Source organism: Lipophrys pholis (assembly GCF_963383615.2).
Source record: "Lipophrys pholis genome assembly, chromosome: 9".
In the NCBI taxonomy this organism is placed as follows: Eukaryota; Metazoa; Chordata; class Actinopteri; order Blenniiformes; family Blenniidae; genus Lipophrys; species Lipophrys pholis.
In genome coordinates, this window is record NC_137639.1 from 21301360 (window position 1) to 21325006 (window position 23647).

The 23647-nt window shown below is 39.7% G+C and overlaps 2 protein-coding genes across 3 annotated transcripts; both read right to left on the bottom strand.

Moving 5' to 3' along the window:
• Window positions 1-189: 189 nt before the first annotated feature.
• cops7a (COP9 constitutive photomorphogenic homolog subunit 7A) lies at window positions 190-13109 on the bottom strand (the record flags this gene model as incomplete). 2 transcript variants are annotated; one of them, XM_080472532.1, is made up of 9 exons in its annotated part: window positions 190-837; window positions 2335-2504; window positions 3770-3875; window positions 3968-4170; window positions 5029-5117; window positions 5854-5929; window positions 8036-8158; window positions 12203-12266; window positions 13008-13109. In XM_080472532.1, 8 exons carry the CDS (start codon window positions 12230-12232, stop codon window positions 798-800), a joined length of 837 nt encoding a protein of 278 aa, XP_080328658.1. In that variant the 3' UTR covers window positions 190-797. The 2 variants fall into 2 exon arrangements, with proteins under 2 accessions (XP_080328658.1, XP_080328657.1); XM_080472531.1 differs by lacking the exon at window positions 12203-12266 and having other exon boundaries at window positions 235-837; window positions 13008-13082.
• Window positions 13110-14721: 1612 nt separating this feature from the next.
• Window positions 14722-22873, bottom strand: cldc1 (C-type lectin domain containing 1; the record flags this gene model as incomplete). The annotated part of the gene is given in 7 exon segments (XM_080472460.1): window positions 14722-14744; window positions 15220-15284; window positions 16576-16709; window positions 16713-16744; window positions 20507-20617; window positions 21817-21826; window positions 22796-22873. Coding segments are annotated over 7 exon segments (453 nt in total).
• Window positions 22874-23647: the final 774 nt, after the last annotated feature.

Consider the following 23647-nt stretch of genomic DNA (forward strand, 5'->3'; position numbering starts at 1 on the left):
TGTGTGTGTGTGTGTGTGTGTGTGTGTGTGTGTGTGGATGTGTGTGTAGCCATGCTGGTAGCGCACAGGGGAAGCCTGACTTGTATAATACATTAGTCTCTTTGGGGACGTGCCCTAATTAATGGCTTGACCTCCTAACGGGTAGCCCCCTTCTGCGAGTTAACATTTAGCAATGCGCCCTCCAGAGATGCACTTTGAAGTGGATTTAATAAAAGAAGTGACAGTGACATTAATGAGACAGTCAAGTTACACGGCTTCCTTTTATTTCCCAACAATTTATATTCAGATTTTTCTTTTTTTTTTTTTATACACGTCTCAACTCAGCAGAGAGAAAAGAAAAATACAAAGAAACAGAATTGAACCAAAATGTGCATTTTAAACCAACAAAACTGCACAAACACGTAGGCTTCAAATACACTGATCTTTTTTTATGGTTGTAATCAACTGACTCCTGCTTCAGACTCTTCTCTCTTCATGTATGCTTCGCGTGTGTATTTACACCGACAGTCCACCTGTTGGGCTATTAACAACGGCAAGAGTGGACGCCACACCTGTTTTATCCATCGGCCTGTGACTGATTCTGTGTCCGTCCAAGATGAGATTTGGTGACAACAAAAGTTCCCGTGAAGCTTCCTGGTTGTACTGTGGTGAGATTTCAGTGACGGGGGGAGGGGGCGTCCGAGAGCAGGGGTCACATTGTTTAATGTACCCATTAGTCGGTCAACATGTCCATGTGTCCGTTAATTAAGGAGAGTGTCCATCAGTGTCGCTATCACCACATCTCAATCTCTTGTCCTTCAATTAGACTTGGACCAGATCTTCCCACTGCCGCGCAGCCTGGGCCGGAAAACAGTGTGGACAAAAATAGAAGAAAAAGAAAAAAAGCACTGATTTGCTGCTATGTTTTAAATTTATTTAAATAATTAAAGAGGATGCATTTTTACTATCCACTTCCTCCACTGAACAAAACACATTAGTGATGCAACCTGGGTGCAAAAGTGTCCTTCTGTGAGAATACCCCAACATCAGTATTTAGTTCTCTTTTATGCCGGAATTGATCTCAGTGGATTTTCTGTTTGTGCAAATTATAAAGAAATTCAGCAAAGAAGCCTTTTTCTAATAATAACTAAGGCACAATCAGTCCCATCCTTTAAATAGCGTCATAAAGATACGCTGTCAAAACTCATTTTAATTTGAGGATTGAGGTTAAGCTATCATTAATTTGGATTTTAAAACATTGAGTGGATCTTCATATGAATGAAGCGCAGTGCTGAGTGATGAAAATTACAGGGCGCTATGCTTCGCTAAAATGTGACAGGCAGCTTGAAAATAATCACCGCTTTCTGCTCAGAGACAACAACACAAACAGAAGACAAGCAAACCATCTCCTCTGATCACTTGGGGTGGGGTGGGGGGTGGGGGGGGGGGGGGGGGGGGGGGTTGTTCAGGAAGCAAACACGCGGGGCATTTGTATATCTAGTGACATTTCACAATTCAGGACAGATGTGATATTAGCCGGAGGTAATTGGGCCGAATGGAGGCAGAACAGAAAGAGAGAGTGCCTGATAGCGGGGTTATAGTACTGTTGCGAAACACTGATGTGCATCTGATAATGAACCTGCTTCATGCAAGCGCACACACAAACACTCGCACGCAGACAAGCCACTTAGACCAGCAGCTGGCTTTTTACTGTTTATTGAAAAAAACGGAAACATAGTGGTTCTCTGCCGAATTAACTTTTGCTCTCCAGAAGAACATTGGACTAATGGCTTTAATTCAGTGTTCGAAGTGGCCGCTGCAGTCCTGCGGTTAGAACCAGGAACATTTGTATTTATAAAGCACCTTTTTAAAAATCACTGTTACAAAGTGCCTCACAGAACAAAGAGAGGAACAGCAATAAAAGAAATGTAATCGAAAAAAAGAAAAGAAAAACCTCAATATGCAGCTTTTTCTTCCAATTTTGTGGCGAGCACAAATGAATAACATTTCTCCTTTTAAAAACACACACGCACACACCACTCACACACACAAACCTCGTTCTAGAGTGCAGCAACAAATTTGAATAAAACATCATTTCAGTGAGTTATTCTACATGGCAAAACATACTTTATGTCTTCCTTTTGAGAAATGTTAAGTCATGGAAAATAAATGAAAAAAATAAAGAAAATAAAAAAAAATGAATGAATGAATGCAATTTCTATGCAAACTCCTGGTGGTTCCTTCTGTGTGAAAAGCTAGAAAACCCAACTTTCTCAGAAAACTTCATTTAGGCAAACAAGTGACTGCTCGCTGTGTGTGAGTCCAACAGAGTAGGCATGCTGTCACAAAACTCACCCTTTCACTTTTGAACTCTTTTTGCCTGGCTGTCGTGGCTCCTGAGAGGAGGCGGGGTCTCGTGGCTCTGCCGGCTGGTCTGCGTCCTGATTGGAGGCCGCTCCTGCAGGGGCGGGTCCCGATGACGGCGAGGCGGCGCTGGCCTTTAACGTTTTCTGTAGGTTTGAGACCTGGAATAGAAAAATGAAAAAAGATTTCTGACTGAAAAGAAGAAATACACATTTTGACACCTGTTGATCCAGGCGCAGCGTTTTGTCCCTTACCGCTATACTCAATGTAGAAATCCTAAGGTTTCAAAGACTTTTTCAAAAATTGGAATTTTGATGAATTGGATCTTTCATGAGGAAAAATAGAATCATCTGCTCTCATGAACAAAATACTTAAAATATTTCAGTTCATGTGAACTAAATCTAAAATATGTAGCGATATTTCACTGTTTGAACAAAGTAAATGGAAAATCCACTTCTTAATTGTCCTATATTTGTTTGAGCTATGCCTCAGATATTGGAGTGGGGGGGTCCAAATACCAATTTTAAGGTTGGCCCACCCGCTGCCCCTGCTATGCACAAATGTCCTTGGCTAATCCTCTGAAACTAAAGTTTCTCCTGATGGAGGGCGAGCACAGAGCATGGTAGCTTTGTTTCCACTGTTAAAAGTTGCAAGTGTCTGAGGGTGAATGCGGCTCATCGTGAAAGCTCCCCGAGACTGCTAAAGCAGTGAAAATGTGTAATAAAAGTCTCCATCTTCCATCCCTTTCTAAATCCAGTCATTGTTTGACATAAAGATGCAGCAGAAAGTTTAGATAAACACAATGTGACACTTGAGCAGAGTTTGTCCCAGAGTGATTATCTCCCCAGCACTTCTCCTTGTGTGTCCACAGACAGTCTGTAACCTTGAGGAGCAGCTCTTAGCCACTGAAAGGACATTTCATACTTAGAGCAGTTCAACCTTGGAAGATGCCAAATTTGATCTCGCCAAGTCAAGACAGTTCAAACATCACAAATATGGGACAAACACTAATATAAGGCGGATGTGTCAAGAGTCTCTGTTTGACTGGCAGCAGCTGACAGTGATGGTGAAGCACCAAAGGTAATGAAATAAAAGTAAACAAACTTTCACTGCCGGCTATGTGTCAGCTAAGTTCAAGCAATAATAAAAACTAACATGGAACTTGGAAATATAACAATTCATTCTTTGTTTATGCATGCTGGAACTCATCCTGCAGAGCTGCCTCACAGAGAAATCTCGAAACGGTCAGTATGAGCATGTTAAAGGGAAAAAAAAAACAGTGAGGAGGAAACTAAAATATCACAAGCAGCTGGGAGCGTAAAAAGAAATTTAAAAAAAACAGTGGATGCTGAAGAGGAAAGAGTCACATTTACTAAATCTTCTCGGGGCAAAAGACAGAACTAAGCAGACGAAATGAAGAGCTAACCTCTGTTTCCACTTGGACTTTGACCTTAAGCTGGCTCTCTCTGTACTGGTTTGCCCTGGAGACCTGCTCTTCAATTCCACACAGCACCGCCTCGCAGCCCGTGCACCTGCGAGAGGAGAGAGGACCGGGCATCAGGAAATCAAGCAATTGGCACAGAAATCTGAAGTGTTTGTGCGAACAAGTGAAGGGAATGCTGACCACTCCTGCAGCGTGTTGACGATGTTCGGGAGCTCGTTGGGACCGAGGTCACGGCCCACGCTGCAGTCCACCTCCACTTGCTGGTTCCTCTGGTCCAGTTTGCCCTGGATGATGTCGCAGTACACGGCCTCAATCAGCAAGTCCTCCAGCTCTCGCACGTTCTTCAGCTCCAGTTGCTGCAGGAGCAACGAGTAGGGAAGGCACTGACGAGAGAAAAAAAAAAACACATGCACACACTTCAATTTCCCTTTTTTTTCTTTTTCAGGTAAACAGGCAGCAGATCCGATTCCGCTTGAACAGTTTTGATAGAAAATGACTAAAAATGTTATGGTGAAAAAAGCTTATTTGTCTAAATGTCGCTGCCAGGCAGATAGAAGGAGTACAAAGTTTAAAACTCTTTCAATGGGCAATTAGAGAGTTCAGGCCCACATGCAGGGGAAGCAGTGACACATTAAGGAGAAAAACAGGGGGCAGGACTGAAAGGAGTGATGTTAATGGAAAATGAGATTAAGATGAAGAAAGAAAAAAAAAAAAAAAAAGGACAGTGCAAGTGAGAATAATGAATCAATTATTTATCAGGAGCAGAGAAAGAAAAGGGCAGAAGACGACATGCAGCGGAGTGAAAAACAGCAACTCAGTACTTTAAATTTCATACCATGTGCCTGAGACTTCATCAAGCTTGAAGTCATATCAACAGTAATAGCTCAGTTTGTCTTTTTTTTTTTTGGGGGGGGGGGGGGGGGGGGGGGGGGGGGCATGAGGCTCATCTGCTGTTACATCTAAATTAAGATGATAAAAATACAGCTTCAAGCCTATAATCAGACAACGTAACATGAACTTTACAAAATGCAGTACGAGCTTGAAAAAAATAAAGTCCTATTAAAAAACTGAATCGCTGATATATGATTAATACCAGGGCTCGCTTTGAGGCCTGCAGTACCATGATGGCAGCAGAAAAGTTATTTCTCTCTCTTTTTGTTACAAAAAAAAAAAAATGAATCAATACTGTATTAATGCTCTAAGTAAAAAAAAAAATGGAGGAAAAGATAATGGAGCTGTACCTTGAGGTTCGAAGCCAGGCTGATGATGGACAAATGACGGAGTTTGTTTCTCTGTGCCGTGGTTAACTCTGGAAGAGAGGCCTCTCTCTCTGAGGAAGCAGAAAAGATTGTATAATTACACAGAGAAAGAAACACATCTGACTCGTGTGTAAGTCTCACTTTGCTGAGGGTCCAACAGCCACACACAAACGAGGTGTCACTTTACTTTGCAGTGTGATGCTACACGGGGATATTACAGGTGGGTGTCAAGCTGCTTCAGCAGTCAGAGGATAAACTCGGGAGGAAATCTGGAGGAAGTCCTTCTTCTGTGACGGCGTCTCCAGCCGACATGCTCCCCTGGTGACGGGACTCGCACCGCTTGAGACAGCAGCTCTGACAGCTCCTTTAAGAGCTCCACTACACAACTCTATGGAGGTAAACCAGTTCCCTGATGGCTGAGCTCCAAAAAGAAACGGAACAATAAAGTAGGCTGACTCTTTTTCCAGGCTATTGGTTGATATTCCGCATAAAATTAGACATAATTAGGATTCCACTTTTTGTTGAAGTCTCATGATTGAGTAGAGGGAGAGCAAAGTATCCCACAAAAAGATTAGTGATTGTCCAGCGCTGTCAATCCGAGGTCATGAAACAATCATTAGCCAATCAGAATCTTTGGCAGAAAATTGTTTCAAACAGATAGAAGTGCTACAAGAGATGGATCTGCGAGTAATAACTGCTCAGAATACTGCTTGATGTCTGAAGCCTCGGTTTCAGCAAAGATATCCATCATAAAAGAGTTGCAGGGCCGCCCCCTTTCTTATTTACATTGTGCTGTCACTCCAATACCTTTGTAGTCGCAATAGGTTCCGTAGGCAAAGAGGTTGAGGAGCTGGTACACTGGTGCATGAGGGCCATTCTCCAGCTGTGTACAGAGGCAGAATGAAAAACACAATGATGTGGCAGAATGCAGTTAGTGATGACAATTTTTTCACATAACAAATACAAGAGGGCATTTTATCTTTCCACAGCAAGCAGCCCCGAGGAGAGGTCCGACTGTGAGTCTGTGAAAAAGTAAAGGACCTCGGAAAACCCAGTCTACCGATGTATAGTTAAACATGTCGGAATAAACCAAGGGAGAGTTAGATCACAAGAGGCATCACAATCGTGGATGACGTTCTGAAACATCCCGATTCAGTTTTCAATTTAATATTGAATAGATCCGCCTCTCTACCAGAGGAAAGGACAAATCTCTGGGGTTTGGGGGTGGGGGGCTTTTGACAAAATGATTCTCCTCATTTAATTTCTAAAAAGAAATCATGATAAAGATAATCAATTATGGGTAGAACTATGAATTATTTCAATAAAACACTGAAGCACATGCAGCATTGGGGTTGGAATATAGATTAAACATTTTACAAAGCTTATATTTGGTTGGGAGACCAAAAAGGAAAATGGATTTCACTGCACTCTGCCTTCAGTAATAACCACCCTGGTTTGACGACTGTTGTGTGTCAGTAAAGCAGTGAAACAAAGAAAATTCCCTGCTGCCCTTGTTTTAAAGCACTATTTGGAAAAACAAGACAGTTTTCAAAATACATGTATTTCTTTGTCCTGTGAGAGGTCGACTCTGCGCACAACATTTATAATTAGCTAAAGAGATCGTTTCGACTGAAGATCAAAAATAGAACAAACGAGTGATGAAGATCCACGTGGGAGATTTTTTGATATAATTCCTTCGATTAAAAACAGAAAACCTCCTTCAGTGAGATCGTTGATAGAAACAGATTCAGACGGAAAACCACTGAGAGGTGAGGCTTTGTCTTATAATACATGGACGTCATTTGTGTTTCTCTGTGATGACATTTTTCAAATGAGTACAAAGCTTTGTTTGGATCATAAAGAAATCTCACTTATTCCTTTGTTGCGTTTCTTTCCCATCATTTCCTTTCTGGTCACCTTCCGTCTTTAGTGGACGGAGAAAGGTCGATCCCACAGATTTTACATATATTTTAACTCGAACGATTATTTTTAGACACACTGTCCTCATCAATTTTCCACAGAGCGGCTTGTGCTCCACTTTAGCTGCAGAAAACCTTGGTACGTTTCTTTTTAAATGAGACAGATGCAATTTGACTGTGCAGCTACTAAAAGGGGCTCAAAGCATTAGTACATATTCCCACAGGTGTGGCTTTTTATGCATTCCTTCTCAGACTTCACTTAAGTAATGGAAGAATCACACAGTACTTTAACAGCAGCTTTGCACTTCTAAAAAAGGGTCTTTGTCGGTGTGTTCTCGCGCAAGTTTAACATATAACGTATGTAAAACGCTATTTCACTTGTGATGGTATATTCACACCCGGGAGATGGTGTTGATTGGGAGGCGAGTTGTATCCTTGATTTTTTTTTTTTTTTTAGCACAAATTTGTGTACAATTTCCTGCGTGAAAAAGATGACTAATGCGGGAAATATGCACACAATATGGTCACGATCATCACTGACGCATGTGAATGTGTTTTAGTCTTTTTTAATGTTATTGTAGTCCCCCCCCCCCCCCAAGAACTATTGAACATAACGCAGACAGGGAAACTACATGAAGCTAAAATAAGTCGCATGGTTTGTTCCCTTCATTGTCTGTGAAGTCCTACATCGCTTTATGGTTATTTGCTCTGACTGCTTTAAATACACTATAGTGCACAAAGGGAGATCTGTTTTTCCAATTAATTTTTGACATTCAAAGTCCACTTTGTCGGTCCAAAGAAAAGTACCGAACATTGAAGACAAGTTTCTGGAAACCCTTCAGGTTCAAAAAAGGAATTCCACCTTTTCCACGTTTGTTTTTTTTTATATTTCTTGATAGCATGTCTCAGAGAAAATATCAATTGTTCCACTATATAAATTAATTTCATCATTTCTATTCACTCTGGAATAGATTAAAACTGGAGAAATTTGCTGGTGTCTGAAGGTGGACTTTTATGGATCCAAAACGACCCGAGGGCAGAGGCGATAACGTGTGTTAGTGTGTGTTTACCTCTCTGACATTAGGCAGCTCCAGGATGTCAGAGAACACGTAGAGGCCGGGGGTCTCCAGCAGAGAGCTGACAGCCTGAGCCAGTGCTGAGCCAGACAGAGACAGGAGCTGCTCCACCTCCATCTGATGCCAGGGGACACAATCAGCAGAGACGCAGCAGGTTAGACAGGAATGCCACACAGACACGGAAGAGCAGCAGAGCAAGTATGATAAAAATCAAGGAAATAACCTCTTTTATCACTTTGGCTCTGCCAGTTTATTAATACCCTTTGGAGACACTCTCAAAATACTCCCAAAATACTCCAATAAGGATTACAATGCTCTCTTAATGAGGAATAGGCCTCCGCTGGATCTACATGTTGTATCATGGCCTAATAGTCACTCACTCTGCTTAAAATACCTCTACTTAAAGAAATTACACGCTCGCCTTTGACGTTCAAATAGTCAAGCACTCTTGACCATACCACGGAACCCTGAGCTACCTGAAGAGCTACTCAGATCAAAGAAGAGTGGCTCTGCTGGACAGTATCAATGTGGTCAACAAGTATAATGAATGTGAAGCAGGTGATGAATATTCATCAACTCATTCCTGCATAGAAACAGCATGCAAATGGAGTCTGGGCCATGGGAAGAGCCAGAATAATTATCTAAATAGTATGAATCAGGCTGTACTTCACATAGAGGTTCTCAATCCCAGAAAACAAACAAATAAATAAACAGCATCTGTCCCTGGTGTAACCGTACAAGCTAATGTTTTCTGTATATTGTCTTATTAAAAAAAAAAAAAATAAATAAAATACAATCACAGCTGGAAGTGAGTTTGGTCCCACTTCCTCCCGATAAAAAAAGACAATGACAAACTTCCCGATGTGCAGAGATGCTGTGCTGATTTTGAGGGGATATTTTAAGATTGTAATCCCATTAGACATATACTGAACCCAAGGGAAGTTAGTATTACAGATTCACGATTAAATTATTGCAGTTGCATCAGACTGGCTTCATTACCTGAGGCCGCGTCTTCAAATTAATGCAACAGAGTCTGGATACCCACTGTTCTGTTAACACTACCCCGACTGGCTTTTATTCATTACACCTAGTGCTGGTGGCATGGGTATATGTTATCACTGTATATTTGATGCATATGGATGCGCACATGCACATCATCCATATGTCGTCCCACTGGACCAACGGGGAGGTCCAAAGAGCAGGTTCCTAGACAAGCCCAGCAGACGAGCAGACGTGTTGCCACTGAGCAAATTAACCTGTGCCGAGTTATAAAAACAGTACCTTTTTTATAATTTCAATTATTTATTTTATCTTTTTAAAGGTCTGATATTGAAGTTGGAATTAATCCATCTGCACATTTCTGGTGATATTCAAAGAAGGGAAAAACTGGCAGCACATCAGTGAAAAACAGCAAGAGAAATGTACTGTCCTACTTAATACGCAAGTTGCAGTGATTTAAAAGCAGACTATTGAGACAAAAAATTTACAAATAAAAACACGGAAAATAAGTTGATTAATAAGTAATAATAACAATCCCAAGTTCCCGTTCAAGAAATGAATACATAGCGGCAGCTCAATGTAATTAACTTAATTATGACCTTAGGTACTGACTGGGTTATTGTTCTTGCATCCTCACACAGATTTTGCTTAATATCATTTATTTTTAATAATAATGCCAGCCTAATGCCAATATAAATAATTTGTGTAAAGACCCTAACTCTGCTATCTTCTGTTGTCTTATATATAGGACAGCAGGCACTTAAAACACTATTCAAAATATCATATGTTTTAAGTTTGGATGCTTTTATATTTACAAAGGTTCCACCTTCAATAAGCTGGAAAAAACAAACTGCATAAAACGTTTCATGAAATAATAATAAATAAACAGCAACTATAAGGCATATTAAATCGAATGGAGCAGCTGTAAGCTTTCCACTGTTAAATTTTCCATCTGAAACTCTGAAAACATCACTTCTATCGACTCTCAGCTCTAATAAAGGCTGGTGGTTCATCCATTTCTTTCAATATTCTTTTCAACTAAAAGCTACTCTGAACATGGCTGGTCTGAAGATCACTGCAAAACACTTCAGAGACGTGAGACTTTCTGACACTTAACAAAGATACATCTTGAAGTGCATAACAGCTCAGACGGATGAGTGATGCTGTCATAAAAAAAACAAATGATCTTGCATTGGAATATTTTACTCTGTAGATGTCGTAATGCGTCAGTAAAAGTGCCAACAATGTATTCAGAGCGAGGTGACTCCAGGCAAACAAATTGTGAAAGATAGAGCCTGATGTGAAAGGGTATATATGCGAGTGATGGTGCAATGATAACTTCTATGTGCTGACAAAGTGGCTATACTGTTAGCCTCAAGCATGTAGGTCATCTATTCTGGCTAATCTATTGAACTCACTTCATGTGTACTTCATAATTCTTCACCTCATTCCATTTTCATTTGTACTTTGTGATCTTCTCCCACCTAAAGTTTGTGCTTACCCCCTTTGTCCTTGTACCTTTCCAGAAGCACCTCTGGCTCGGAGCTGCATGTCTATGATCTGAGGTTAATAGCACGGCCAACCCGCTCAGCATTATTTGTTGCTGCTGGACTCTCTCCACTCTCCACCAACCCGGCCAGCCGAGACAGATGGCCCACCCACAGTATAAGTTTCTTCCTGTTAAAAGGAAGTTTTTCCTACTGTTGCCAAGTGCCTGCACAAGGGGGAATTGTTATGTTTCTCTTTGTAATAAAGTAAGACATCTTGACCTATCTTACAATGTAAAGCATCCCAAGAAGATTTGAGTCAATTCAGCCTCTTGAATGAAATAGATTTATAAAATTTGTTTTAATAAAGGGATGCAAGCTCACATATGTTTTTTAGTAAAGGCAGACATTGCAGCTACAATTTCTATTCAGTACAAGGTGTTTTAACGTAAGTGGATTATATTAATGATCCAGAGACTATTAAAATAAATTGAAAATGTCCAGAAAATAAACGTGGCATCTAAAAATTACTTAGTTAGTGCAAAGAGCAATGTAACAGGATACTAAAATGCATTCATAATACTTTAAACGAGATAAAAACAACAGTCCCTCAAGGAATCGTATTTTGTATAGCAATTAATTTAAACTGATAACCAAATCTGTTATTATTCCCATGGCAGACTGAAAAATGACTTTGTTCATTCATCATTCAAACACTAATTCATATTACAATATCTAGTAGACAGACAAAGTCACAACAATGATAAATTTCAAAGTCACAAAGAAGTCAGCAAAATTTCTGTGTTCTGACTGTGATCAAACATGTAGTTGAATTCAATAAAAGTAGCTGTAAAATGACACATTTTTGTGTCAGCAATGATACTTTGCTTAACGCATAAACAACATGTACGTACTCCATGTCAAACATTATTTTTTAGCAGGCTAGAATATTATAATGCCGGATCTTAACGAGAATAAAAAAAGACACCTGATTTTCTTAACACTGTTGAGTCCTCAAGAAAGTGGAGCTCATAACATTCACTGCACTGACTTCATGCATGTCAGGGGACAAGCCACATTGGACTTCTTAATAGTCCATAGGCCTAAATACAAATCCCATTTAAGCAGTTTTCCCACCTGCAGTGTAGTTTACTGGTCTGGCCTAAAGCCAAACAGCAGAGAAACATTATGTATGGTTTGCTTTGTGCTGTGACTGCCGTCAATTACATTTTTAACATTGGACGGAAAGATGTAAAGAAAAGGCATGTTGTTCAGCTGTTATGATTAATGTCTTACAATCTATTACAGGAATGTGGTGCTTCTCAAGCACATCACACCCTGCGTTTGATTTATTTAGATACATGGGCTGTATTCAAACATTAGTCCAATAGCAGAAAACTTTGTTCCAAAGCAGCCAAAGAACTCTTTTAAAAATGGAATCAGTCTATTTGTTTTATTGTCACAGGTCAGTTAATTAGACATCTCATACAAAACTGAGTATGAGTCAAGGAGCTGTACATCAGCTGTCACTTCTGTCTTTGTATTTGTCTAACATTGTTCAGTATGGAAGGGATCAGAGCTTGTTGAAACTTTGTTTGTTAGCGCTCTCGCCTCATAGAGAGATGTGAGTGTGTGTGGTTGTTTGTCTGTGTTTGTCCTGTGATGGACAGATGACCTGTCCAGGATGTGTCCTGCCCTTGTCCATATCTAGCTGGGATTGGATTCAGCGTCCCGCAACCCTGAAGAGGACATAAGCAGTATAGAAGATAAATGGATGTTTAAATTCAAAAACAAAAAAAATTCTCTCTCAATTCTCGCTTATTTAAAGTCAAATGAGTTGCAGACTTGGGTTAAAAGATTATTGTTACATTAATGTTTCACAAGTTGAACTTTACTTTTATCTGTGTTTAATTACCACTGATGTAGTGTAGCACTTAAATTGTGTTTTATAATTTATTACCAATATGCAGTTGTTTGATGACTCTAGTGAAAGTAACATTCTTGATAAAGTGTGGCTGTGGCACTGCCACCAGGAAACCAATAAGGTCAAACATGTTTCAGTTGAGAAACAAAAAAATGTGACTTTAGTTTATGCCTCACTTCTTCTCTAAGGTGAAGATTATCTCCTCTTTAAGAACCAATATTTCACCACAAAGTTGATTAAGCTTACGTTTAAATCTGCCGAGGACACTTTAAATTGGGCGATGAAACGTATCTAAATTGTGAGCTGTTTGATTAATGTCAGGATGATAAGATGCTGAAATGTGTCCAAGCTCAATGTGTCATGCTAGCTCGGCTGCTAACGGCTAATCTACCGCAAGGCTTCACTGAGCCGCTCAGCTTAGGCCTCGGATCATTTAAACCCTTTCCAGTGTTGTAAATCTCTCTAACACAGCGTCCAAAAAACGAAATGGAAATGAAATACAAGTAAGCGCTTGTACAAGACTCGTAACACAGGGCTTAGAGTGAGTAAAATGTACCTTGTTGTGTTGTTTTGCAGCAGATTGCCTCTCTCCCGAGTCCAGACCGTTCAGTTCCGCTGTCGGCACGCGCATGACAACAAAGCAACATCATCTGTGATTGGACGACACGCGTGAAGAGGGCGGGACATTAACAGCCTGTCAATCAACATGACAGGAAGAGCAGCGTCATCTAGTGGCAATCTGTGGTACTCCATGTAGATCAGAGCAAGTTTTTCATTTCAAAACCTTTAACAAAGATTATAGCTCAATTATATACAAACGAGATCTTTTAAAAACCCGAACCTCATCAGCATGTGATACCTTTTTTTAAAATCATGATTAATTTCTTCTCGGTTCTCCTTTTCCTTTTTAATGTTTGTTGTGATTTTCATTGATTTGAGTTAATTGTTGGCACCTCTTTCTAGTTGTGCCATGCATGTTAAAGACCCATGTGTCTGGTGATTGCAGGTGAATCAAAATATGACTGAAAAGTTAATTTCTTTTAGTGATTCAAATAAAAAAAGGGAGCTTCATATATCATATAGATTCATTCCCCACAGGGGGATGTAGTTCAGGCATTTATTGTTTCAAATATAAATGATTATTTCTTATATTGCTTGCAGCTAACGACAACCTCAAATCCAGTATCTGTTCTAATGATTTTCTATTTCATTGAGATGCACATTTATTTATTATTTTGCTCTTTTGTGTTCAAATCATTTGACAAGGATTATAAAGATTCACTATCAAGCTTTGTGCAGGTAAGAACTGTAGCCCAGTTGGGAGCCTATAGCGAATCAACTTGCTGTCCAAACATCCGTGGTTTGATTCCCTTCTCTGTCTGTCCATGTGCTGGAGTAAACACCAACTTGCTCATACCTGCAACAATGCTGTTCATATTGAAGCTAGTATTGATATTGTTTTTACATTACTTCTTAACACAGCATAAGAACGATGGCATGACACTAACTGCTTAAAATATTTTATGAACAGGCTTCAAAGCTTAATGAAGGTGTGGATGTTTTCACTCGTGTTTTCATTCAGTAATTATGTTCAGGTTAGGCTACATATTTTTAAAATGCCATTTCCTCATAATGAGGTAATGTTTTCACCTCGAAAATTCACCTGCCTTTTACAGGAGGTGTGCTCTACATTCAAGGCAACTGACTTACAAACAAAAGTCCACTGACATGGGACCATTACTGCAGCATTTGGATATTGTAAATGGCCTACATGTCAGCAGATGAGCTGTCATTATGAACTGACCAGGCTTTGTTCCGCCTCATGGTATTGATGTTGTTGACCAAGAATCTGTTGACTCTGTTATAGCCACAGGGGTGACCACTGACAAATCAAAAGGGTCATTGCCACCCCAAGCTCCCTCGTATAATCACCTTTTTTCTCTGACCCTTAGGGTCCCCATGCCTTTATGCAGTTCTATTAATCTTTTCTGCCAATAGTGTATCCAAGACCCCCTGAAGGATCCTGCAATAAACGTGAGTGGTCACTAAATGATTAAAGAGATTATAGGTCACCTATCCTGATTTGTAGAGCAGTAGCACCACCTCAATAGTTTCACACAATTACTGACAAAATGCATTAAATAAGTCAACTTCCAAATGTTCCTTTCCATCAAAGTAAATATTGACCCAAAAAATTTCTCAGGAGCATAAAAATTTCAGAAAAACAAAAAGATTCATTTGAAAGGGAAAAATGTGCCAAAGTGCTTTTCTCACAGTTTATCTTGAAGACAAACTGAAGAGAAAATTATACAGACACAATGACGAAACTCAGTCTTTCTAGCAAAGTGATAATGTTCATTTCAAACCTGTAAGAGATTTATACACTTCAGTACAACAGTAATAATGATCACATTTCTCAAAACCTTGTTCAGTAATATGGTAATCATGTATAAATTGTGTTTACAAATCCATTATCTGTTCATCCTTGTTCATTGAACCGCTTGTTTTTTCCCCAAGTTTCACCATAATGAGCCACTATTCCTGAAACTGTCAGCTTAAAAAAAAAGAAGAAGCAATATTTTCAGAGTATTTTCAGAGAATGAATAATCTTTTTTGCAATCCCAAATATGTAACTACTATTAATTTTTCAGGCTTGCCTACTTTCCAGACTTTATACTTCTGCTGTATTTCCAGTTGAAGGATTCGTTTATAAGGTAATCGCAGGGAAACATCAAACCACCTCTGTGAGTGGCTGCTTAAGGTGGTACAGTCGTCTCCATCTTCTCCTCCTGACTGGTGTTTATCTGGCCCAGAACTCCACTGATACCAATATCTGTGAGAGGCAGAGATAGCAGGGAAGTGTGACGGATACATTGAGATATAAATAACAACATGTCTGACAACAATGGAACAACAAGCTCACCTCAGACAACTCTGAGGTGTTGTTGATAAAATATTTGAACTTTGATATATCTGTGGGTGTCCACTGTGTATTGACTGTCATGTGACAGATAGATAGATAGATTGATAGATAGATAGATAGATAGATAGATAGATAGATAGATAGATAGATAGATAGATAGATAGATAGATAGATAGATAGATAGATAGATAGATAGATAGATAGATAGATAGATAGATAGATAGATAGATAGATAGATAGATAGATAGATAGATAGATAGATAGATAGATAGATGGATAGATGGATTGGATAGAATCTAATCTAATCTATTCTAATCTAAGAAATGAATTAATTTATGTCTACCTGTAAGGGATGACAGTATCCTAAAGTGAAGTAGAGAAATGGGGCGCCGATATCAACAATTGTCCTTATTTATACCGACTGATTGCTTTTGGAACCTTCAAAACGTGCATGCAATGATCTCAGTGCAAATATAGCTTAAAGATGAAACAGTATACACTCATTGATTAATGAATGGAGGTCTAATGACCTCTTTTAAAGTTCTGTAATACTCAGCCGTAGCAATGACCAGAAAAATCTTCACGTTAATCAAATTGGTAAAAATGTAATTAGTTTGCATGCGTTTCATTCACTTCATTAATGTCATGGTGCTTTGAATTTATTCATAGCGCAAAAGATTATTTTGACAATGTTTACATTTCTTCATAAGTCTAAGTTTAAATTGTCTTTATTTCATGCATTGTGGCTCAGCATGAAACCCACCTGACCTACTGTGACTCCTAAAGAGAAGAAAGCCATAATTAATGTTACTAGGAGCACTTTATGAGGAAAAAAACTCCATAATGCCCTCAACTTCCACCATGTTTTTGCGGGAATATAGAACAAGTCTAAATTAATTGACCTTGTCTAGTTCAGGTGTGTGTGTGTGCATGCGTGTGAGTGTGCTTGTAACCATGGATACCACTGCAACACACACACACACGCACACGCACACGCACACGCACACACACACACACACACACACACACACGCTGCATGTTTGAAGTTTTCTGCTTTTGGACAGCTCACAGTAAATGACCCAATTAAGGGGAATGTGCAACACCTGTGCAAGTCAGCAGGGCTCATGACACAAAGTGTTCGTTTCGGTGACACTGTGCTCTGAAACACCTCACACACCCACACACACACAAACGCACCGACATTAGCTCGCGTACATGCTGTTCTACGGGGTGCAGGATGGTAAGATGGCCACCCATCTCTTCACAGATGTCTGTGCTCTTCAGCCAGTCCAGCTTGTCATTGCTGAAACAGTAACACTGTTTCTCGACATGCCGCTAACCTTCAGGACACTCTCGACACTGCTGCTTAACTGTTAATGAGGAAGCAGGCAGGGGAGGGATCGAGCAAGATGAAGTGAAGAGGGGCACAATAAATCAAAGACAGCAGGAAATGAAGATGTAGATGTTGGATCCATGTCCTGCAACCTGTCTTCAAGCAACCCTGCCCCAGCAGTGTAGTCCTCGCTCCTCACACAGCTGGATGTAACGTCTCTGCACTGATTTCAGACACAAAAATGAAGAACCTGGAGGGACACCTGCCACCGGCCTCCCAAGCACTGAATAGATAGACAGATTTAAAGGATGGATGGATTTTATGCATTTAAAATGAATAGTTGAGATGTCATGCTTCTATTCATTTGCTGATTCTGGCTCCTTTTTTTTTCTTTTCTTTTAAAGCTCCCATATCTCAGAATCAAAGGAAGAGGTAAAATTTTGGATGCAGGTCGTTGGATACGTTGATGGGAAGTACAAGGCAAATCCAAGATAGTTAGTGAAGAGGTCTCTGATGATTTTGCAAAGAATGATTTTATTAGAATTTATCCTGCGGGCAGCATGAATATCTGTATGAGATTTTATTACAAGCTGCCCTCCAGCCTATTCCACCTTACTCATTGCGCATCATTTCAACCTTGCTGTATGGCAAAGGTAAAATTAAGATGATTGCATTTTGTGGGGAAGTCTATGTAATTCATTCATGAAGCTATTTCAGTCCAAAGTGGGAGACTGATTGACTAGCCATCACAACAAATAAAAAAAAAATCAACTCCACGGACCAAAGAAACAAACAAATAAACGTAAGAAGATAGAGCCAATCAACCAACTTACCCACCAACTAAAGCACCAAACCAGTCAATCAGTAAAGCAATCAACTAATAAAAAACAAACATCACAAACAAATAGACTGAAAAAGGGAGGTTATAAACTGACTGGGAAGCTAAACTAAAACAAAAACCCACCAATCTCCCCATTAAACCAACAAAACCACAGACCACAATGTAAATAACAAACCAAAAAGATATAAACAGCCAGTCAAGTAAACAAACAGCTGAGCAACCAACAAACAGCCAATATTTACACCTCCAGACTGCAGTCACGTGTAAGAAACAATAACACCGAGATTCACTTCCTGAGTCCCTCTCACCCGAGGTTAAGACTTGATCTGATGTGCCACCAGATTAATATTATATAATCATATCATCAACAGAGATGTCACTACTTTTTACCAGTCAGATTTGATGCCAAATAAAAACTTGAATGAACCTTAAGAAGTACAATTTCTAATATCACATTTTATGCCGATCTGATAGTCTGTAGAAACTTTCCAGGAAAATCACAAATGTCATGAAAAGAAATAGGACATAAGTAGATCACCAATAATTCTATGATGCACCATGAGGAGACCATAAACATCTGCGCCAAATGTCAAAGCTATCTACACAATATTGCCTGTGATGTTATTTAGAGCACTGTGACAGTGCGATACAGAACAAGTGAAATTGTAATGCTGTGTTTTCTCATTTGCCACTAAACGTCTGCCTCTTCAGAGACATGACGCTCCTCGGTACAGTCTGTGAGTCTCTATAAGAGTTTATTGGTGCTCGGGCTGAGATAATTGTGTTTATATGAGCTCCCTCGCGGCTGCACGAAATTATCATTTACAATCTGGTTGCATTGTCTGATATTTTTCCACATTTGCGTTTCCAGCGTTTATGATACCACTTACCCTTTGCCTACTAAAATGTTCAAAGCATATTACTGCATAATGTCAAGGAAGCCTAATTGATGTTAGATAAGTCAGGGATGCAGATAATGGGCCTTATTAAGAGGTTTAATCATTATATCACCTTTCACACCAAAACAGCCTCTTAACGCTGTCATTTGTCAGGTCTCGATTAACTTGAATGTTAAGCCATTTGCAAACCTTGAGTTCATTCAGTACACTTTTTAGAGTGTTTTACCTTGAGTTATGGTAACTGAAACTATGTCGGCGGCATCAGACTTGGTGTCTAAAAACAAGTTCTTCTTGATAAAACTTAATTATGTATTTTCCTGGCCAACCTATGGCGCTGCTGAGGGGCTGAATGTGGCTGAAGGTGATTTCACGATACAATGCAACACTGCTCTGATGCTGTGCTAAGCAATACCATCGGGTTGTAATGAATTAAATTGATCATAATTCAGTGGTGGGTTATGGTGGAATGAATACTAATGTGGTGTTCATGCTGCTGGGAGGGGTTGTAAGTTGGGGATGTCCCATTTCTCAGTAGACAGTGTTCACATGACAATAATAATAAACAAGCTGCATGGCAGCCTCCTGCAGCGCTGCTTTATTGCTTTATTAGAGTTTAGAAAAAAGACAAGCAAGCGAATCATCACATAGATTAAGTAAAAGGGGTTTGCAATTAAATGCATTAGATATAATTGATTTTCACACTGCATTCATACACATTTTCTGTACAGTCATTAACGTATAATGACTGTTAAAACCACTGATAAAAACTTATATAGTTAGAAACAGTAAGTCTGAAACTCCCAGTTCAATAATGATCAAATTGAATTGGGACTTTTTCCTTCTGAAAAAAACAAACACAAGAATACGGAAACTCCATAGCATTTCTTTCTAATACTGTATATCCTACCTGACCCACAATGGTAGTATTTACCACCTATCATTATTAGGCACTTAATTGTGCTATATTGTATGTACTCTGTGTTTCTATGCTTGAAAGTAATAAAGTAGAATCAAGGCATGTTTCTTTGTCAAAAGTCTTAATAATATATTACAGAGCCAGCTGTCACAGAGCGTGGTCTAGATGTTTGTTTGTTTTTATTTCCTTCACTTGTAAGAAATGCCAGTCATCATTTTTAGATATGAAAAAATGCAGTTAACACCTTCAGTGTGTTTGTGTGTGTGTTTGTGTGTGTGTGTGTGTGTGTGTGTGTGTGTGTGTGTGTGTGTGTGTGTGTGTGTGTGTGTGTGTGTTTGTGTGTGTGTGTGTGTGGGGGGGGGGGGGGGTAATAGATCAAGCTTGTACAGCCCCAGTGGTGTTTGTTTTAAATGAGAGACTGTCCTCTCAAGCACATTATCGGGCTGAGCTCCCAGAGACCGTTGGCCCTGCAGGAGAAATATTTCACTATTATGGACTTTTGTGCTTTTTCTATTACATGACCCTCGCTGGACTGAAGAGAGCACTTTATCTTTTTTAGTGCCAATTATAAGTGTCCAAAAGCACACTGAGCCTCAATAAAGAGAGAATAATCATGGAATAGTCAGAGACATAGAGAGACGGGCGGTATACAGTACGTGTGTGTGACTATATATATATAGTCACACACACAAAATATGTACAAAATATTTAGACTATTTTCTCCCCAAAATATCTAAAAACAAATTTTGATTTTCTTGTCGACTGGTATAGCCAAAGACTCATAAGAAAGAAGTATTTTTAGAGTCAAGAAGCACATGGAGTCTTGCAACAGATGGTCAAATCCCCACAGAGTCTTGATCTCATCATTATGGAGTCACTCTGGGATGACATGGAGAGCCAGAAGAAATCGCACAAGTTTTGACAGAAAAACCATCTTGAAAAAAAAAGTGTATTCTGTTTATGAACTAAGATGTGCTCACACAAAAATATTGATTTCATTTGTATTTTTTCTGGTCTGCATGATAAACCATATTTAGTGCTTTCTGTGTTATTGTACTGTGTAGAAGTTTTTGCACAGGACTCTTTGTACAACTTAAACCCAGATTGGAGGGCAAAAGGCTGTAAGAGAGTGTTTATACTTACAAAGCACAGCAAGTACGATGTTGGCACAGATGGAGGCCAAAAAGCCAATAAGTATCAGGAGAGCCGCCTGACTCTTCAAACACCCAGGGCCCCGCTTCAGACCCTGGGAGTCTGATTAGACACAAAACAGTCCACCGCAGGGAAGCTGTCAATCCACCATTTTTAATCCTCTGTTGCAGGGCTGAGTGGAGATTCTGGGAATAAGTAAGGAAATTGCAAATCAGAACTGTTTTACCAGAATTTCCCCTTCATAACATTGATTGTTTTTAGATATAACAACAATACTGGAATTGTAATTGAGTAAAAGTTTTGTCTTTACTACCATAATGGACAGACTAAAAGCTTGAGTGTACACAACTAGGTGCAAAAATAATTGCAAGGATATATATTTGCACCAGCAATGGCGATGATTACACTAATAAATGAAATATATCAAGTTAGAAACCGACTGTTTCTGATTAGTTCTATCTGGTTCATGTGTTGGATCCAACTGTTCTCATTTAAATTTTCGACATTAACTTTCTGTTGTTAGCTATTAAAGAATTTACTTTCATGTTATGATCCATTGAGCTCGCAAAAGGCCTTCAGAACGAGGTTGTCGATATATTTGACCTTGGCTGATAATTTAAATAGGCCTCCAAATACAGGTTTAATAAGTTACACTATTGTAGGGTGAATTATTTGGAGTAGATTTCCAAATGCCTGTTAGGTCTGACTGCACATTCAACCCAAGAGGAGTGTTTAATTCAAAGAGAGCTGCTGCTTGCTCTTCCAAACTGTTTGGAGTGCATGTGTCCAAAAATTGAACGAAATCGTACAAGTTTGACCTTCGCTGGCGGCATGCCAGGAGGAAATGAGTCTGTAGCAACACTGGATTCATAAAAAAATACACATATACAGTATAATTTAACACTTAAAATATGGACTCACCTGGACTTTAAAGTGAGTCTCACCAGCCTATGCCCCACCATAATCCCTCACCTCTACAGTTTATTGTTTGATTGTTTGAGCTGTACTTTGGTAGGCAGTCTTGCCTCATAGAGAGAATGTTCCTGGTTTGACGTTGGGCTTTTCTGTGTGTTTTCTCCTCCAGTTTCCCGTCACATTCCAAAAACCTGCATGTTTAGCTTGATGACCCTACAATGTTCTGTAGGTGTGAATGTGAGTGCGTGCAGCTGTCTGTTTCTCTTTATTTGTCCTGATGAAATGGTGTCCATAGCGAGCTTTGATCGACTGAAACAGCCCACGACCTTGTGCTGCATAAAGCCATTTAGAGAAAACGTAGAGGTACAGCAATAATTCCTACTTACCTTGAGGAATCTGTTTGAGGAACCGAAAATGAGCTTTACAAAACATGAAAAGCTACATGATATAAAGCATTAAACACTTACTTCAATTAAAAAGCTGTTTTGTATGATTACTAACATTCTTTTTCTAATATCCACATTAGTACTGTTGCTGTTTCACTCAAGTTTTTCTTCCTGATTATACCCTGTGTAAGCACATGGATAGTAAATCCCTTTGAATATAAAGTGCAAGAGTCTTATCTGAAGCAAAAATCCTGTAGTAGGAGCAACACAGTTCTCAGTATCTGAGTAAATGTACCGGAGTCTACATCTGGCTTATACACATGGAAACCCCTTCTTTCGTTTCTTTTCAACGGAAAACACAAAAAAAACATTTCTTTGTTGGAGGATGAGTCTGTTCCCTCCAGATGTTGGCTCTTGTTTGAACTCCTGCAGGCTGCTGTGGTTCTCTCTGTCCTCCATGGCTGTCTGTGGATGTGTCCTCGTTAACCCTCTTTCCCACTTTGTCTCTCTTTACGCTGCACCTCCCCTGCTCCCTGAAGGCTTTTGGTATCTGCGCTTCTGAGCAGCAATATTTCTCCTTGAAATTAAATTTGTCTGTGCCGGCTGATTTATTGAGGCACGTTCCTCCGCCTGCAACTCTATTGCTGCTTTAAACTAAAGTGCTCGGAGAAGTACTCTCCACTTACTCCGTACTGTGCCTTAGACTAGATAATTTCAGCTTTTTGGTTAAGTATTTCCTGAAAAAGGAGGATTTGTTGGGATGTTCTTTCGTCACTGTTGGCTCTGTGTGGTGCATTTCTGCTCGTTGCTGGGCTGTGTCTTTGTCAGCTTGCCCTTTGTTGCATAATCTCAGTAGGTTGTTCACTTAGGAACTGCTGGGTAGAAAGGCAGTGATTTGGGAAATGACAGACATGTATTACATGAGTCAGAATGGAAAATAAATGTCTTTAACAAAGACGGGTGAAAATGCAGTGAGTACCCTGTACTTCTGGACTGGAACTGTGACAATGCTTTGATAGGAAAGTACAGAAATACAGATGATGGGAATTTGTTGCATTGCGCAACCATGAATTTTAGCCCAACAGATACATAAGGAACACTGAGCTCGGGTCTTTTGCTCTAATTAGTTTGAAAACCTCATGAAACAGAGAAGCCGTCAATGGCTGTGGGAATAGGTGCCAAAAAAAAATAAAATGGACATCTTGCAAAAAAAGTTGACAGACTTTTGGAACAACTAAGTTGGGCATCTGGTGTGTGTGTGTGTGTGTGTGTGTGTGTGTGTGTGTGTGTGTGTGTGTGTGTGTGTGTGTGTGTGTGTGTGTGTGTGTGTGTGTGTGTGTGTGTGTGTGTGTGTGTGTGTGTGTGTGTGTGTGTGTGTGTGTGTGTGTGTGTGTGTGTAGAGGTGATATCATTGCAGCTGTTATGCTGTTATACTTATTAACACACACACACACGCATGCACACGTAAACTCACATTCGCATATGTTGCACTTTGCTGTTAAATGCTGAGTCACCCATTTTTGCCAAATTTAAGTTAGAGTTGGCAACAGGGAGAACCCTTTTGCTTGTGTGAAGGTAAATGTTATCAAACCTGAGTGCCAGGGCTCCAGAAAGAGCAAGTCATCATCCCTGGTTTGGATAGCAGATATTGCAACCAAGTGACTTTATATGCTGTGATAAGATAATCGTGAAAAAAATATCCAATCTGTGAGGTAAATGTGTGCAATCTGTACTCGGTGCTCTGTTCCCGTTAGTTCACAAACTGCTCTATAAAACATCTCAAGTACCAAGAGGAAGAGCGAGGGCTCTGATTTGGTTTCATTTCACCGTC